Below are 21585 nucleotides of genomic sequence, written 5' to 3'. Positions count from 1 at the left end.
CATTCTCTGGGTTTGATTTCACTTCACGCTTAAAACATTTTTATATCTCGTTTTTTTTAGTTATTATTGGGGGTCATTTACTATTATACATTGTCTTCACTCCACGAGCCGCACCTAGTCAAAGAGTGGCCGGTATGATTCCAAGGTGCAGGAGATGACTACAACTCCCAGCATGTCAAGACTGTTATTATAAAATTACATTACAGAGAGGGAGTATAAGAGAACTACAACTCCCAGCATGTCCAGGCTGTTATTATGGGATATCAGGACATTACATAGAGAAGGTACGAGAGGACTACAACTCCCAGCATATCCAGGCTGTTATTATGGGATATCAGAGAACATTACAGTGAAAGGTATAGGAGATTAGGACTATAACTCCCAGCATTCACCAGTCTTCAGCTGTCACACACTTGCTGGCAACCTATAGAAGAAGAAAACAGAATACGTCTCTTGTCCATACAGGACAGGAGCCCCGCCCCTCATTTCACGTGATCATCTTTACAGGTCCTTCATTCCCCACTGATAAGCACCGCCCCTCCTGCCCGGTCACATGGTGGTGACGTCATCACAGGTCCTTTAGCTATTGCCGTGTGTGAGGTAAAGAGCAGCGCTCATCGGGTATTCTCTCTGGTATCAGCCATGATTGCGGTGGTGACATGAGAAGGTAATTGCTAGTGAGATGACATGTTACTGCGGAGTTATTATAACGTATAAAATCCAGAATGTAATATAATCACATTGTAGCCTCACATACATACATGAGAGCACTGCCAGGACCTTACATACATATATACACACTGCACTACCAGGACCTTACATATATACGCACGCTGCGCTGCCAGGACCTTACATATATACACACACACGCACTGCCAGGACCTTACATATATATATATACACACACACACTGCACTGCCAGGACCTTACATATATACACACACACACGCACTGCCTTACATATATACACACAAACACACTCACTGCACTGCCAGGACCTTGTATATACACGGACACGTGCACTGCACTGCCAGGACCTTACATATATACACACAAACTGCGCTGCCAGGACCTTACACATATACACACGCGCTGCACTGCCAGGACTTTACACATATACACACGCGCTGCGCTGCACTGCCAGGACCTTACACACACACACACACACACACACACACACACACACACACACACACACACACACACACACACACACAGCACTGCCAGGACCTTACACATATATATATATATATACACACTGCACTGCTAGGACCTTACATATATACACACGCACTGCCAGGACCTTACATATATACACACACGTTGCGCTGCCAGGACCTTACATATACATACACATGCTGCGCTGCCAGGACCTTGCATACATACGGACATGCGCACGCACTACCAGGACCTTAGATGTATACACAAACTGCGCTGCCAGGACCTGACCTTACCCGCGCTCCGCTGGCAGGACCTTACCCGCGCTCCGCTGGCAGGACCTTACCCGCGCTCCGCTGGCAGGACCTTACCCGCGCTCCACTGCCAGGACCCTGCATATATATATATATATACACACACACACACACACACACACACACACACACACTGCACTGCCAGGACCCTGCATATACACACACACACACACACACACACACACACACACACACACGCTGCACTGCCAGGACCCTGCATATACACACACGCTGCACTGCCAGTACCCTGCATATACACACACACACACACACACACGCTGCACTGCCAGGACACCATATATATATACACACACACACACACACACACACACACACGCTGCACTGCCAGGACCCTGCATATACACACACACACACACGCTGCACTGCCAGGACCCTGCATATACACACACGCTGCACTGCCAGGACCCTACACACACACACACACACACACACACACACACACACACACACACACACACACGCTGCACTGCCAGGACACTGCATATATATATACACACACACACACACACACACACACTGCACTGCCAGGACCCTGCATATACACACACACACACACACACACACACACACACACTGCACTGCCAGGACCCTGCATATACACACACACACACACACACGCTGCACTGCCAGGACCCTGCATATACACACACGCACACACGCGCTGCACTGCCAGTACCCTGCATATACACACACACACACACACGCTGCACTGCCAGGACCCTGCATATACACACACGCTGCACTGCCAGGACCTTACATATACACACACACGCTGCACTGCCAGGACCCTGCATATACACACACACACACGCTGCACTGCCAGGACCCTGCATATACACACACGCTGCACTGCCAGGACCCTACACACACACACACACACACACACACACACACACACACACACACGCTGCACTGCCAGGACCCTGCATATACACACACACACACACACACACACACACACACACACACACACACGCGCTGCACTGCCAGGACCTTACACACACACACACACACACACACACACACACACACACACGCTCTGCACTGCCAGGACCTTACATATATACACGCTGCACTGCGAGGTGGAGGCCGCATCTATCAGACATTTCTGTCTACATCAAGTGAGGTTCTGTATGTCACACATGATGTTGTCCCCTGTATGATTTCCATCTTCTCCTTTCTTCATAAAGGCGTCTGCAGTACTAGATCCACACACACACGCGCTGCACTGCCAGTACCCTGCATATACACACACACACACACACACACACACACACACACACACACACACACACACGCTGCACTGCCAGGACCCTGCATATACACACACACACACACGCTGCACTGCCAGGACCCTGCATATACACACACACACACACACACGCTGCACTGCCAGGACCCTGCATATACACACACACACACGCGCTGCACTGCCAGTACCCTGCATATACACACACACACACACACACACACACACACACACACGCTGCACTGCCAGGACCCTGCATATATATATACACACACACACACACACACACACACACACTGCACTGCCAGGACCCTGCATATACACACACACACACACACACACACACGCTGCACTGCCAGGACCCTGCATATACACACACACGCTGCACTGCCAGGACCCTGCATATACACACACACACACACACACACGCTGCACTGCCAGGACCCTGCATATACACACACGCTGCACTGCCAGGACCTTACATATACACACACACACGCTGCACTGCCAGGACCCTGCATATACACACACACACACACACACACGCTGCACTGCCAGGACCCTGCATATACACACACGCTGCACTGCCAGGACCCTACACACACACACACACACACACACACACACACACACACACACACACACACACGCTGCACTGCCAGGACCCTGCATATATACACACATACACACACACACACACACACACACACACACACACGCTGCACTGCCAGGACCCTGCATATACACACACACACACACACACACACGCTGCACTGCCAGGACCTTACACACACACACACACACACACACACACACACACACACACACACACACACGCTCTGCACTGCCAGGACCTTACATATATACACGCTGCACTGCGAGGTGGAGGCCGCATCTATCAGACATTTCTGTCTACATCAAGTGAGGTTCTGTATGTCACACATGATGTTGTCCCCTGTATGATTTCCATCTTCTCCTTTCTTCATAAAGGCGTCTGCAGTACTAGATCCACACACACACGCACACACGCGCTGCACTGCCAGTACCCTGCATATACACACACACACACACACACACACACACACACACACACACACACGCTGCACTGCCAGGACCCTGCATATACACACACACACACACACACGCTGCACTGCCAGGACCCTGCATATACACACACACACACACGCTGCACTGCCAGGACCCTGCATATACACACACGCACACACGCGCTGCACTGCCAGTACCCTGCATATACACACACACACACACACGCTGCACTGCCAGGACCCTGCATATACACACACGCTGCACTGCCAGGACCTTACATATACACACACACGCTGCACTGCCAGGACCCTGCATATACACACACACACACACACGCTGCACTGCCAGGACCCTGCATATACACACACGCTGCACTGCCAGGACCCTACACACACACACACACACACACACACACACACACACACACACGCTGCACTGCCAGGACCCTGCATATACACACACACACACACACACACACACACACACACACACACACGCTGCACTGCCAGGACCTTACACACACACACACACACACACACACACACACACACACACACACACACGCTCTGCACTGCCAGGACCTTACATATATACACGCTGCACTGCGAGGTGGAGGCCGCATCTATCAGACATTTCTGTCTACATCAAGTGAGGTTCTGTATGTCACACATGATGTTGTCCCCTGTATGATTTCCATCTTCTCCTTTCTTCATAAAGGCGTCTGCAGTACTAGATCCACACACACACGCGCTGCACTGCCAGTACCCTGCATATATACACACACACACACACACACACACACACACACACACACACACACGCTGCACTGCCAGGACCCTGCATATACACACACACACACACACACGCTGCACTGCCAGGACCCTGCATATACACACACACACGCGCTGTACTGCCAGTACCCTGCATATACACACACACACACACACACACACACGCTGCACTGCCAGGACCCTGCATATATATATACACACACACACACACACACACACACACACACACACACACACACACACACACACACTGCACTGCCAGGACCCTGCATATACACACACACACACACACGCTGCACTGCCAGGACCCTGCATATACACACACACACACGCTGCACTGCCAGGACCCTGCATATACACACACACACACACACGCACACACGCGCTGCACTGCCAGTACCCTGCATACACACACACACACACACGCTGCACTGCCAGGACCCTGCATATACACACACACACACACACGCTGCACTGCCAGGACCCTGCATATACACACACGCTGCACTGCCAGGACCTTACATATACACACACACGCTGCACTGCCAGGACCCTGCATATACACACACACACACACACACACACACGCTGCACTGCCAGGACCCTGCATATACACACACGCTGCACTGCCAGGACCCTACACACACACACACACACACACACATACACACGCTGCACTGCCAGGACCCTGCATATATACACACACACACACACACACACGCTGCACTGCCAGGACCCTGCATATACACACACACACACACGCTGCACTGCCAGGACCTTACACACACACACACACACACACACACACGCTCTGCACTGCCAGGACCTTACATATATACACGCTGCACTGCGAGGTGGAGGCCGCATCTATCAGACATTTCTGTCTACATCAAGTGAGGTTCTGTATGTCACACATGATGTTGTCCCCTGTATGATTTCCATCTTCTCCTTTCTTCATAAAGGCGTCTGCAGTACTAGATCCTCCAGATCCTCCAGTTTTCTCATCTTCTCCTCCACAACGTTCCTTCTCCTGAATGACCCACCAAGGATGGACAAGGACAGGAATGAGATGAGCAGAAGAATATTAGACTTCACCTTGGAGATCATCTACCTGTTGAGCGGAGAGGTAAACTTTTCTACATTATAGAACAAGTCACACGTAGGGAAGGGACAATTCATAATAGGAAGTAATAGGAAGAATCCAGTGTCCTGTATAACAGCGTCCAGACCTTCCAAGTGACGTCAAGAAGCTGAAGATCAGCCACCAATATGGTCAGTTATGTGTCATAGAAAACAAAGTACTCGGCACACTAATTGGCGTGAAATAATTTAACTTATTTTTATTTTGCCAGTGAATATGTGCGTGTGACGTTTTGGTTTCATGCGACCTCCATCAAGCACTGAAACTATTTTACAGAAAAAAAGAATATTTGTTATATCTCCATACAAAATGAATAACTGGAAAATTGTCGCAAATAGTATATAGTAAAAATAAACAAAAGTACAGAAAGAAGTTGGATAATAAAATAATGATTATTGTAGAGCCAAAATAAAATGGTGGCATTATGTCTAATAATCCTACTAATATTGACTAAATGTATGTTTATCTAATACAGTGAAAATATTAAAAAGAATATTAAAAATCACAGCAAGAGGTCGCAGGTAAGGAGTATCATGGGAATGGTCTGTCAGGAGTCTAGTGATGATAGGTAATAAAGCACAATATCTTCCTTCTCTGTTGTGAGGGGTGTCTAGGATACTTATGTATAGGGAAATATAAGGTAAATGATGTCTAGTTACATTATACAATTACCTAATCCATTGGATGAAACAGTAGATGAGCCCTACAGAGCCTGAAGTTATGCATGGAGGTGTGTATTGCTTAAAGAGGCTCTGTCACCAGATTTTGCAACCCCTATCTGCTATTGCAGCAGATCGGCGCTGCAATGTAGATTACAGTAACGTTTTTATTTTTAAAAAACGAGCATTTTTGGCCAAGTTATGACCATTTTTGTAGTTCTGCAAATGAGGCTTGCAAAAGTCCAAGTGGGTGTGTTTAAAAGTAAAAGTCCAAGTGGGTGTGTTTAAAAGTAAAAGTACAACTGGGCGTGTATTATGTGCGTACATCGGGGCGTGTTTACTACTTTTACTAGCTGGGCGTTCTGATGAGAAGTATCATCCACTTCTCTTCAGAACGCCCAGCTTCTGCCAGATCACGCTGTGACGTCACTCACAGGTCCTGCATCGTGTCAGACGAGCGAGGACACATCGGCACCAGAGGCTACAGATGATTCTGCAGCAGCATCAGCGTTTGCAGGTAAGTAGCTACATCGACTTACCTGCTAACACCGATGCTGCTGCAGAATCAACTGAAGCCTCTGGTGCCGATGTGTCCTCGCTCGTCTGACACGATGCACGACCTGTGAGTGACGTCACAGCGTGATCTGGCAGAAGCTGGGCGTTCTGAAGAGAAGTGGATGATACTTCTCATCAGAACGCCCAGCTAGTAAAAGTATTAAAAACGCCCCGATGTACGCACATAATACACGCCCACTTGGACTTTTACTTTTAAACACGCCCACTTGGACTTTTGCAAGCCTCATTTGCATAAATACAAAAAAGGTCATAACTTGGCCAAAAATGCTCGTTTTTTAAAAATAAAAACGTTACTGTAATCTACATTGCAGCGCCTATCTGCTGCAATAGGAGATAGGGAAAACACTGAGAACAAAGGAGTCATAAACTATTAAGGTAAATTTGCCAATGGCATAGAAAAATAAACTTTATTAGGACAGTACAGATTACATATAATTAAAATTAGACTACAAAATCCAAGACCTGTACACCTCCCAAGTGGCATAAATGAACATAGAGGAAATACCTCTTATAAATGCAGCTCCGGGAAGAAGGAGATCGTTGAATCAAACAAGCAAGGGCTCAAACAAACATATTGTCGGTTCAATGTAATTGAATATCAAATAAAGGCAAAAACGCCAGAATATAAGTGAAATTGGATCATATATTCATCCAGACTCAGTAACATTATAGGTAAATGATTAAATGCTGGACTCAGAAAATGGCAAAAAAATGTTTACATAAGCCCACATCAAGCAAGATATATCTTCCCAGCAAGTGAAGCTACAAGAGGAAAAGTAAGTAGAAAAGGTATCAGGTAAAAACCTATAGTACTACTAACCCATATAGTTCCTGTGGTTCAGTGACTTCCCGAGTACGGAAGGACCCCGACGCGCGTTTCGCGTGGATGGCTTTTTCAGAGGGGTATACCCCTCTGAAAAAGCCATCCACGCGAAACGCGCGTCGGGGTCCTTCCGTACTCGGGAAGTCACTGAACCACAGGAACTATATGGGTTAGTAGTACTATAGGTTTTTACCTGATACCTTTTCTACTTACTTTTCCTCTTGTAGCTTCACTTGCTGGGAAGATATATCTTGCTTGATGTGGGCTTATGTAAACATTTTTTTGCCATTTTCTGAGTCCAGCATTTAATCATTTACCTATAATGTTACTGAGTCTGGATGAATATATGATCCAATTTCACTTATATTCTGGCGTTTTTGCCTTTATTTGATATTCAATTACATTGAACCGACAATATGTTTGTTTGAGCCCTTGCTTGTTTGATTCAACGATCTCCTTCTTCCCGGAGCTGCATTTATAAGAGGTATTTCCTCTATGTTCATTTATGCCACTTGGGAGGTGTACAGGTCTTGGATTTTGTAGTCTAATTTTAATTATATGTAATCTGTACTGTCCTAATAAAGTTTATTTTTCTATGCCATTGGCAAATTTACCTTAATAGTTTATGACTCCTTTGTTCTCAGTGTTTTCTATAGTTAATTTGGAGTCTCTATTTCCACAGTAGGGAGGCCTGTATCCGTACTTGCTGGTGGTCTAACCCTGATTACCATTTTCCTGTTGAGACATATGTTGATATAATAGGAGATAGGGGTTGCAAAATCTGGTGACAGAGCCTCTTTAAGTATAGGTTATATGTGCTTAAGGGGACCAAATATATGAAGGGATTAATATAATGCAGACAGTTACCAGACAAAAAACATTAGCAAAACGAATCAGTTATGGAGACATCGTCTAATATGAATCCCTTTTGTTGTACTATGGAGGACATGCTTGCTTAGGTTTAATGGAACTGTATATTCTGGCATTTACGGAACTGCGGCTGGCCGCATGGAGAGTGCTCGGTGTGTGTACGTTGGGGCCGCTGTATTATACACCATGCTGATGAAGGACGCATTGTGACACAGTGCGCACATATTGGCGCATGCGCAGACCAGGGATCGGGTGATGTAGTGGGTAGGGGAGTGGTCTAAGGGTATTGCAATTTCTGTACTTTTGTTTATTTTGTTATTTATCATTGCAACAATTTTCCTGTTATACAAGTTGCACCTTGTATGGAAATATAATATATATTATTTTTTTCTGTGTATAATTTCAGTGCTTGATGAAGGTCGTATGAGACCGAAATGTTGCACGCACATATTCACTGACAAAATATACATAAGAAAAATTATTTAACTCCAATTAGTGTGCCGAGTTTTTTGTTCTCTGTGTTACTGGTTTGGGTCCCTACTCGTGCACCCACCAATGCCTGGTGCTGTCTGAACCTCCACGATATACAGTTATGTATCATGTCACCAATGCAGCAATAGTAATGTTGTAGAGTAATGAGAATAACAAGGAGGAGGAACCAGGAGGATCAGGATGACTTCTATATAGAATCATAGAAGATTGCAGCAGGAGAAGTGCACATGGTCCATTTAGTCGCCCCCAATATTATTTCCTTGTGGAGGCAGAGGAGGGAACATCTGCAGAGAGACAGACGCTTCTGCTTTTTGTAAGTGTTATATCTCACCACAGTGCTGGATTCTCAGCTACACTGAGAATCCAGTTACACTGCTCATTATAAAGAAGTAATGTCCTCCATGCTGCTGCTTCTGAATCTATGTTAGCGATAGCAGATCAGGATCTTCTATGTGTGCTGTGTATATGAAACTGTTAGCATCTAGTCTCCTCCTGTCTCTCTCCATAGACTTCTATAGGCAGCTGTTACCTGATCCCTTAGTGCGGCTGAGAAGTTCCTCTCTGCTCTACGGTTTCAATCAGTGAATTATGAGTGAGTGAACATGTAAGGAGGCAGGGAGGGGGGTATGATAAGTAGAAAAAGAGGCATTTTTTTCTGTAAAAAGATATATTACAGTTTCTTCTCTTCGCTTGTACTATTCATTTATGTAAAGTTGTTTTTGTTTTTTTAACAAATGTATTTTGTGATTTTCACCATAAACAACTCTTTTACAATGAAACAGAAACCTCAAAGCGACAAGGGCATTGTGATAACAACGAGCGATACTATAGCAGAAGATGCAGCTAATCCTGTGCACAAAAATCAGAAGTATAGAGGCGTCTGTCATGTCTGTAGCTAGGTAAGGAACAATGCCCCTATCAGTACAGTAAATCATATAAGAAAGAAAATAATAAAATAACAGCAAAACAAACCGTACTTTTCTCAAATGCAAGCAGAAGTTCCTAGGAGGAACTTAGAGCCAGCCATGCTCCCCACATTCCCCAAAACACCGCCACCCAGCAAATATCGTATACCCTATTCCCTTGCGGTAGGTACAGGCATAAATGCCCCAGAGTTCATTAATGGGAAACCTGCTGTCCCGCCTAACAGGTTCCAAACACGTAGTTCCGGGTTTCACATATATTGTTATTATGACATCGGTGGTGATCCCATCAATACCCTTTCCTGGTACCACACAGTGTTCTGGAAATTGGTTTTGATAGCCCCCCTAATCCGTTGTAGAAGAACAGAGATAAAACTACCCCAAGTGTCAAAAAAGGATTCCATGAGCACCGTCTTACGTATTGAAGGTTCCGCCCAATCCATCTTGAACAAAAATGTGAATTTATCCAAAAACAATTGGAACGGCGGCGCTCGTTTTTGCAACCATGTGTGCAAAATAGATTTTACACCCGCTGCCGCTATCCTATGCAAAAATTTACCTGCTCCCCATGTGTAGTTATAGCATCCTTTGTCCAGATATCCAAAAATAGCCCACAAGGCATCATTAGGAACAAAGTTAGTCAGGTGTGTTAAAGTAAAAGTTCTTATTCTATCCCAAAATTGTTCTATCACAGGGTATGTCCACAGGAGTGATATAGATTTGCGTCAGCCTTGCCACATTTAAAACAATTAGAGTTAGTATATATACCAATCAGATAACCCCTTGAGGGAGTAAGGTATGCTCTGTGACATATCTTTATTCTCATCTCCAAATACCTGGCAGATGGTAAATATTTATAGGCTTGCTCTAACGCTAACAGTATATTCCCATAAGTTAGAGTGGAGTCATCTAATATCCATTTGGAGAGGGAAACTTCAGTTTCCGCATAATCTATAAGTGTGTGTAGAGCTTCATAGTTTCGAGATATCGCTCGCCTAATACTCAGGCGTTTGTTGAATTTTGCATGTACAGCGGGGTTCCAATCCCTGTCAGTCAGTTTATGTAGCAGTGTTAGTATAACTTCTCGCCTGAAAATACATGAAGTGAGGGAACGGTACATCCGGGTATATTTGCATAAGTTCTGTGCTCGTGTACATCCTCTTTTCCGCAACATGCAGCAGACAATATATGTTCTTGATACCTGCCCTAAACCAGTTACCAAATATCGCTTGGGACCCACCATCCTGAAAGCCAGGATTCTTGACTAAGGTCAGATAAGGGGAGATCAACGTAGAAACTCCCAATATGTGTCTGATTTTATTCCACCCCTTTCATGTAGATAGCAAGAGAGGGTTATTTTTTCTTCCGACAGCATATGATGCTGTAAGTGAAGCATGGCGGGTAGTGCACAATCCGGGAGAAGCTTTTGTTCCAATCCTATATCTGAAAAGTGTGATGTATTTATCCAATCCCTTATTACCTAAAGTAAGGATGCTAAATGATATACTCGGATGTTAGGTGAAGCTATCCCTCCATTGAGTTTGGGTTGTTGTAACAATTTGTATGCAATCCTCGGTGTGTCCCCCCGTCTCCGTCCCCCCCCAGATAAAGGTACGATATAAGAAATTTATGCGTTTTTCATCCCCAGGAGTGAGATAAATTGGGAGTGTATGAAATAAATACAAAAGTCTGGGTAATTCTGTCATTTTTAGTAAGTATGCTCTCCCCAGGTATGAAGGGGCCAAGGATCCCCAAACTTGCAGTGTAACCTCCAACTTTTGTATATGTGGGCGGATATTAAGTTTATATAGACCCGATGGATTTTTCGTTCTCTGTACCCCCAAGTATTTCAGCGAGTTAGGTAAAGGGTATGCAGAAGACCACAAAGGTTTTGGCGGTCCCTTAAGCAAAAGTGTCTGTTTTATCGATGTTGAGTGTGTAACCCGAAAGGCAGGGGCGTAGCTAGAGGCTCATGGGCCCCGATGCAAAAATTCTTACTGGGCCCCCCCCCCGCAAACTTCTCATGGCCGACGGTCCGCTTTCAGCTGCATCGCTGGGTCTCCTAAGTGACCCAACAATGCAGCACTAGCAGCCGGGGTGTCACTAAGGCTGGGTTCACACACACTATTTACGGACGTAATTCGGGCGTTTTAGCATTGAATTACGTCCGAAAATGCGGCTCAAAAGCGTCGGCAAACATCTTCCCATTCATTTGAATGGGTCTTACGATGTTCTGTGCCGACGGTCATTTTTTTTTACGCACCGCTGTCAAAAGGCGGCGCGTAAAAAAGTGCCTGTCACTTCTTCAGACGTAAATGGAGCCGTTTTCCATGGACTCCAGGGAAAACCAGCTTCAATTACTTCCGTAATGGACGCAGCAAAAGACGCCTGCACATGCCATTACGGCTGAAATTACGGTGCTGTTTTCTCCTGAAAACAGCACCGTAATTTCAGCCGTAACAGACGCTGCCGTGTGAACATACCCTCAGGGCTTAAAATGTCCGGGAAATAGCCCCAATACATATGTGTCCGCCCCAAAAAAAAGTGTGTATATGAGACAGCATAGCATATCTATAGCACTACGACCCTATAAACTATGGATAGGATTAGATACAGTGGCTGAGCAGACAGTATCACACATGATAGGATTAGATACAGTGGCTCAGCAGACAGTACCACACATGATAGGATTAGATACAGTGGCTCAGCAGACAGTACCACACATGATAGGATTAGATACAGTGGCTCAGCAGACAGTACCACACATGATAGGATTAGATACAGTGGCTCAGCAGACAGTACCACACATGATAGGATTAGATACAGTGGCTCAGCAGACAGTACCACACATGATAGGATTAGATACAGTGGCTCAGCAGACAGTATCACACATGATAGGATTAGATACAGTGGCTCAGCAGACAGTACCACACATGATAGGATTAGATACAGTGGCTCAGCAGACAGTATCACACATGATAGGATTAGATACAGTGGCTCAGCAGACAGTACCACACATGATAGGATTAGATACAGTGGCTCAGCAGACAGTATCACACATGATAGGATTAGATACAGTGGCTCAGCAGACAGTACCACACATGATAGGATTAGATACAGTGGCTCAGCAGACAGTATCACACATGATAGGATTAGATACAGTGGCTCAGCAGACAGTACCACACATGATAGGATTAGATACAGTGGCTCAGCAGACAGTATCACACATGATAGGATTAGATACAGTGGCTCAGCAGACAGTACCACACATGATAGGATTAGATACAGTGGCTCAGCAGACAGTATCACACATGATAGGATTAGATACAGTGGCTCAGCAGACAGTACCACACTAAAAAAAAAAAAAAAAAAAAAGAGCTAATGTATCAATACTGATACGGTTTTTACAAGTGTGGCCAACACCCCTGCAAAGTTTGTACTTATGCATACCCCACCAAAAATTTCTGTAACTCCACTCAAACAGACACATTTATCATCCATAATTATATTAACTGCAACACAGAATCTGTTATCTACATAATTGAGTGCACTGAATGTCAATTGAAATATGTGGGCTGCACCAACCGAAAACTTAAAACTAGAATACTGGAACATCTCAGTTACGTCAGGAATCCGAATATAGTCAATATTTCTAATGCTTCAAAACACTTCATACATAAACACAATAGGACCACCAGAACTTTTCGTTGCTACGCTATCGAAAAAATCCATCTGCCTAAAAGAGGAGGAGATATAATTAATAAAACCCACCTTAGAGAAGCCTATTGGATATACAGATTAAAAACAAGATTTCCGGATGGCCTCAACCTAAAAAAAGAGCTAATGTATCAATACTGAGTAACCTTCTAGGGCCACCAGTACGATATCACTTCCCAAACATGTGACACCTACAATTGTATTACAGTATTCCAATACAACTTATTAGTCAATTTTGCCCTAGTCTGAGAGTCTCCACTCACCCGGAATTTTAATAACCAATCCCTTGTGGTGCATGCGTAACATTTGCTAAATGACATGCATTACATCCCCATATTCCTGTTTTTAGCTTGCACGTCACGTTTTTCTTCTTTTTTCCTTATCTATGCACCCATGATCCTAAGATATAAACAAGTGAAAATTGAACTATAGATACGCCTAATATTACAAACTGGCCCTTCTCTACTAAACTCATATTACATTACATTCTTCCACAAGTGGTAATTTATAACGTACACAGTCCCGACCTCGCCAGAACCAACACATCATGCAAAGTATTATTCAATTATCAAATTACGTGTAATTTGAAGAAATATATATTTCACCTATTATGTTGGTCTGACCGGGATGCCTTTTTCCCCGAACAGATGGTACACTGTGATTCGTCCTGCATCCTGCGTTCCATATGGCCACAAGATCTGGAACGCACATATGACCACCAATTATGATTTACACCAACAAGTCCACAATTGATACATAAAGCTTAAATATCACCAACATTTGACATTATGACGTTCTTGCTGTATATGTAGTATTATTAATGATTATTACTCACCAGATATACGAACGGCTACATCCAACTCTCACATCCTCTCACTTCCGGATTGCGTTCCAAGTGACGTATTGAGCCGTGGAACGCAATCAGGACTCAGCTGTTACCACCGGATATAGTATAAATGGGCCAGGGCGCCAGTTTTCAAATCACACTACAGCCAAGTCTAAGGACGTCGGTATCGTCCGAAACGCGTAGGCTTCACAGGATCTTTCCTCTCATTACCCACACACCGGGACCATACTCTAATGGACCTTTTAATGGAACTTCATTAAACTTGGAAATTCCTTCCGTTTTACCTCTATCTAAGCGCTGGACCGAACTTCCTTTCTACCTCTGCTTCTGCTACGTGTGCCGACACGAAAAGGATCCAGGCGCTGGCAGCGACACTCACATTGTGTCAGGTGAGCTGGAGGATCCCTCCCTTTGTTTTCTACCTCTACGAAATCGGTTTTCCTCACGTGCTCACACCTGTCAAATTGTCCACATTTATACAACAGTGACCTAGCAGAATATCTGCACATAGTGTTGTTATCTGAAAAAATCCTTTTGTACCTAACGGTGTGTCCTATGGGTCAATGAAAGTCTGCCTAACTAAGGAAAAATCTATACTACAAATGTATGCGTGACACTATGATCACGCTGGATATCAGTTTATATTCAAACTGCAACTAAATACACCGAATACGTTGGCTTCATCTTTTGCATTTATTTGATTTTAATTCACCACAACAAGGTTGTTATACCTTGGAGACTCTCGCAGAACATACAGGACGTCATTAACTATTTCATCTACATGGCTAACGAGGTTTTACTAACTCGAACAGAATTAGCAGAGAAAGTTTTTGGTGTGAATGACAATTTGACGGAAAATGAATCCAACATGGAGGACCTATTCCACAGTCTTGAGAAACACCTAGCGCAACAAGCTAAAATTTGGTGGGATCTCACCACTCTCAAAAACTACATTTCTAAGGACATGATACCCAGAGGACTTAGACTGCGAAAAATACCCACCTTTATCTACACCGAAAATTTTATTAAAGAATGGAACGAAACACTATCTGACTGCTCCATTAAATTAATGAAATTAATTACCAAACAGGAGGAAACAAAACTATTGGAATTAGACAAACAAATATCAGATAACAGAGAGCAGCTAGAGGCTTTTTCCAGCTCACCTTCCTTCTCCTTTCTCCAGTCACGTACATCATCAGCCATTGACAAACTTGATCGTTCTATAGCAGAAACGAAAAAAAACAAGTTCAAACGAGACACCAAGGATTATGCGCTAAATGAAATCTACACTTGGAACAAGAAAGAAAGAAATTATAATAGACCCAGACCTATCCTCAAAAAACGAAATTTTCAATACAAACAATACAAAGATCTACCCAACAGGGTTAGCTTCAGCTCGACTGAGCCAGACTCAGCTGAAGGCTTCTCAGAAGAGGAAACCATGAGAACACGGTCCTATTCAAACCACAGACAAGACATCTCAGGTCACCAGTCAAAAAACGAGGAAGGAGGGGCGGCAGGAAACACAAACAGATCAAATCAAGATCTAAACCGCCGCCTCCGTCCCCGAAAATTGCAACACTATTAGAGTCCAATGTTACCAACTTATCCTCCATGTCTCTAACCAAGGAACAAAATCAAGTACTATCATTGGGCCTAAATTTTGCCCCAAAAAATAATTTTAACCTGTTCAACACAATTCTCGACATTAATAAATTCATCCGCAACTTGACGGTTAAAAAACATTTCCTTGTATCAGAAACAATTAATGAGGGCATCAATACCACGATACCTTTACCAAACATCATTAATGCCATTGAAGAATCACCAGCAGTCACATCCCATGTTCAGCCTAAATTTTCATTCCAGGAACTCTCAACCATTGTGTGCCTAGAACACCTATGCACCGAGAAACCTGACCAAACAGTCACGACTGCTATCAACTTTGAAACATCTAATCCTAAGTTTTATCCAACCAGTTCACGGACAGATTCAATGGACGTATTCCAATTGGTACTGGAAAAAGAACTACAAATTCTAGCTGACGGCCTAAAAACTCAACAACAACAAACCAACATGACACCAGGCCTGAAAAAAGCAGTCAAATCCTTACAGGACAATAAAGAAATAACCATCAAGATGTCAGATAAAGGCGGCAATGTAACAGTGATGAATAAGCATGATTACAAATCATCAATCATGACCATGCTATCGGATGAGACAACTTACAAAATCTTAGATAAAAATCCAGTGGAATTAATCAAAACAAACATGAAAAAACTACTTAATGATGGCCTAATACAAGGCTTCATTACCCAAAAACAGCTAGATTTCATTTACATTGAACAGCCCATCACTCCGATAATCCATGCACTGCCAAAAACACACAAAAAAATCTTCCCTCCACCGATGAGACCTATAGTCTCAGGTATTGGATCAATATTAGAGAGATTATCTGAATGGCTCGATACATTGTTGCAACCACTGGTACAAAAAACACCTGGTTTTCTCAGTGATACCAAAAATGTCCTTAATTCACTACACAATTTACGGTGGCAAGAAAACTATACATGGCTTACTTGTGATGTGGTCTCATTATATACCTCTATCCCCCACCAAATAGCTCACACTGCTCTGGAAGAATATCTATCCATGCACAGCAGTTACGATCAAAAATTCCAAAAATACATTCTGGAGGTTCTAGTGTTTTTAATGACGAATAACTACTTTCAATTCGATGGAAAATATTATCTCCAATTGTCAGGGGTATCCATGGGAGCTAAGTTCTCCCCCTCAGTGGCGAACCTGGTTATGTCGTGGTGGGAACAGTCTTATATTTTTTCCAGTAACAATTCTTATGGCAATTGTATCGAATGGTACGGTAGATACATTGATGATATTTTACTTATATGGAAAGGCGACATCAACTCCATCCCAGATTTTGTTGAAAGTTTAAACCACAATCAATGTAACCTTAAATTCACACATAACCACGACACCACTGAGATTGTCTTTCTGGACCTTAAGCTAAGCGGTATAGTAGGCCAGATTATATCCACACAAACATACCGTAAACCTACAGCATCCAACAATATACTCCATGCCCAAAGTAATCATTCCAAGCAAACCATCCGGGCCATACCAGTGGGAGAGATGCACCGCGCGAAACGCAACTGTAGTTCACACGATCAGTTTAAACTAGAAGAAGACCAAATTAAATCCAGACTCACAAAAAGAGGATATCCCCAATGGTCACTCAAACGAGCAAGTGACATCATGTCAAAAAAAACCTAGAACCCAGCTACTTGAATATCACAATGAAACCACTTCCAAGCAAGATACCAAAGGTCAGCCCACACTAATCCTTCAACAGAGCAACCAATTCTCCCAAATCAAAAATTTAGTAAATCTATACTTACCGATTCTCATGGAAGACGACAGTCTGCGTACCATCTTAGCGGGAGGGATTAGAGTAGTAGCTCGCAAAGCACCATCTCTGGGCAGCGTTCTTTCTCCGTCTTTCTTCAGTTCCAACGATAAAACGAAAACAACATGGTTAGAAACAAAAGGTTTTTACAAGTGTGGCCAACACCCCTGCAAAGTTTGTACTTATGCATACCCCACCAAAAATTTCTGTAACTCCACTCAAACAGACACATTTATCATCCATAATTATATTAACTGCAACACAGAATCTGTTATCTACATAATTGAGTGCACTGAATGTCAATTGAAATATGTGGGCTGCACCAACAGAAAACTTAAAACTAGAATACTGGAACATCTCAGTTACGTCAGGAATCCGAATATAGTCAATATTTCTAATGCTTCAAAACACTTCATACATAAACACAATAGGACCACCAGAACTTTTCGTTGCTACGCTATCGAAAAAATCCATCTGCCTAAAAGAGGAGGAGATATAATTAATAAAACCCACCTTAGAGAAGCCTATTGGATATACAGATTAAAAACAAGATTTCCGGATGGCCTCAACCTAAAAAAAGAGCTAATGTATCAATACTGAGTAACCTTCTAGGGCCACCAGTACGATATCACTTCCCAAACATGTGACACCTACAATTGTATTACAGTATTCCAATACAACTTATTAGTCAATTTTGCCCTAGTCTGAGAGTCTCCACTCACCCGGAATTTTAATAACCAATCCCTTGTGGTGCATGCGTAACATTTGCTAAATGACATGCATTACATCCCCATATTCCTGTTTTTAGCTTGCACGTCACGTTTTTCTTCTTTTTTCCTTATCTATGCACCCATGATCCTAAGATATAAACAAGTGAAAATTGAACTATAGATACGCCTAATATTACAAACTGGCCCTTCTCTACTAAACTCATATTACATTACATTCTTCCACAAGTGGTAATTTATAACGTACACAGTCCCGACCTCGCCAGAACCAACACATCATGCAAAGTATTATTCAATTATCAAATTACGTGTAATTTGAAGAAATATATATTTCACCTATTATGTTGGTCTGACCGGGATGCCTTTTTCCCCGAACAGATGGTACACTGTGATTCGTCCTGCATCCTGCGTTCCATATGGCCACAAGATCTGGAACGCACATATGACCACCAATTATGATTTACACCAACAAGTCCACAATTGATACATAAAGCTTAAATATCACCAACATTTGACATTATGACGTTCTTGCTGTATATGTAGTATTATTAATGATTATTACTCACCAGATATACGAACGGCTACATCCAACTCTCACATCCTCTCACTTCCGGATTGCGTTCCAAGTGACGTATTGAGCCGTGGAACGCAATCAGGACTCAGCTGTTACCACCGGATATAGTATAAATGGGCCAGGGCGCCAGTTTTCAAATCACACTACAGCCAAGTCTAAGGACGTCGGTATCGTCCGAAACGCGTAGGCTTCACAGGATCTTTCCTCTCATTACCCACACACCGGGACCATACTCTAATGGACCTTTTAATGGAACTTCATTAAACTTGGAAATTCCTTCCGTTTTACCTCTATCTAAGCGCTGGACCGAACTTCCTTTCTACCTCTGCTTCTGCTACGTGTGCCGACACGAAAAGGATCCAGGCGCTGGCAGCGACACTCACATTGTGTCAGGTGAGCTGGAGGATCCCTCCCTTTGTTTTCTACCTCTACGAAATCGGTTTTCCTCACGTGCTCACACCTGTCAAATTGTCCACATTTATACAACAGTGACCTAGCAGAATATCTGCACATAGTGTTGTTATCTGAAAAAATCCTTTTGTACCTAACGGTGTGTCCTATGGGTCAATGAAAGTCTGCCTAACTAAGGAAAAATCTATACTACAAATGTATGCGTGACACTATGATCACGCTGGATATCAGTTTATATTCAAACTGCAACTAAATACACCGAATACGTTGGCTTCATCTTTTGCATTTATTTGATTTTAATTCACCACAACAAGGTTGTTATACCTTGGAGACTCTCGCAGAACATACAGGACGTCATTAACTATTTCATCTACATGGCTAACGAGGTTTTACTAACTCGAACAGAATTAGCAGAGAAAGTTTTTGGTGTGAATGACAATTTGACGGAAAATGAATCCAACATGGAGGACCTATTCCACAGTCTTGAGAAACACCTAGCGCAACAAGCTAAAATTTGGTGGGATCTCACCACTCTCAAAAACTACATTTCTAAGGACATGATACCCAGAGGACTTAGACTGCGAAAAATACCCACCTTTATCTACACCGAAAATTTTATTAAAGAATGGAACGAAACACTATCTGACTGCTCCATTAAATTAATGAAATTAATTACCAAACAGGAGGAAACAAAACTATTGGAATTAGACAAACAAATATCAGATAACAGAGAGCAGCTAGAGGCTTTTTCCAGCTCACCTTCCTTCTCCTTTCTCCAGTCACGTACATCATCAGCCATTGACAAACTTGATCGTTCTATAGCAGAAACGAAAAAAAACAAGTTCAAACGAGACACCAAGGATTATGCGCTAAATGAAATCTACACTTGGAACAAGAAAGAAAGAAATTATAATAGACCCAGACCTATCCTCAAAAAACGAAATTTTCAATACAAACAATACAAAGATCTACCCAACAGGGTTAGCTTCAGCTCGACTGAGCCAGACTCAGCTGAAGGCTTCTCAGAAGAGGAAACCATGAGAACACGGTCCTATTCAAACCACAGACAAGACATCTCAGGTCACCAGTCAAAAAACGAGGAAGGAGGGGCGGCAGGAAACACAAACAGATCAAATCAAGATCTAAACCGCCGCCTCCGTCCCCGAAAATTGCAACACTATTAGAGTCCAATGTTACCAACTTATCCTCCATGTCTCTAACCAAGGAACAAAATCAAGTACTATCATTGGGCCTAAATTTTGCCCCAAAAAATAATTTTAACCTGTTCAACACAATTCTCGACATTAATAAATTCATCCGCAACTTGACGGTTAAAAAACATTTCCTTGTATCAGAAACAATTAATGAGGGCATCAATACCACGATACCTTTACCAAACATCATTAATGCCATTGAAGAATCACCAGCAGTCACATCCCATGTTCAGCCTAAATTTTCATTCCAGGAACTCTCAACCATTGTGTGCCTAGAACACCTATGCACCGAGAAACCTGACCAAACAGTCACGACTGCTATCAACTTTGAAACATCTAATCCTAAGTTTTATCCAACCAGTTCACGGACAGATTCAATGGACGTATTCCAATTGGTACTGGAAAAAGAACTACAAATTCTAGCTGACGGCCTAAAAACTCAACAACAACAAACCAACATGACACCAGGCCTGAAAAAAGCAGTCAAATCCTTACAGGACAATAAAGAAATAACCATCAAGATGTCAGATAAAGGCGGCAATGTAACAGTGATGAATAAGCATGATTACAAATCATCAATCATGACCATGCTATCGGATG

At 43.2% G+C, this 21585-nt stretch overlaps 1 protein-coding gene across 2 annotated transcripts in view; it reads left to right on the top strand.

Annotated features, from left to right (window-relative positions):
- The first annotated feature begins 588 nt into the window (after nt 1–588).
- LOC142662433 (uncharacterized) overlaps nt 589–21585 on the top strand; it is a 64084-nt gene continuing 43087 nt past the window's right edge. For both annotated transcript variants that reach the window (XM_075840750.1, XM_075840675.1), the window contains exons 1-2: nt 589–667; nt 5543–5706. In XM_075840750.1, the coding sequence (XP_075696865.1) occupies nt 5629–5706 (78 nt within the window). In that variant the 5' untranslated portion in view covers nt 589–667; nt 5543–5628. The remainder of the gene's footprint in view (nt 668–5542; nt 5707–21585) is intronic.

The sequence above is a fragment of the Rhinoderma darwinii genome, chromosome 1 (genome assembly GCF_050947455.1).
Source record: "Rhinoderma darwinii isolate aRhiDar2 chromosome 1, aRhiDar2.hap1, whole genome shotgun sequence".
Lineage (NCBI taxonomy): Eukaryota > Metazoa > Chordata > Amphibia > Anura > Rhinodermatidae > Rhinoderma > Rhinoderma darwinii.
This window is presented reverse-complemented; position numbering and strand designations above follow the sequence as displayed.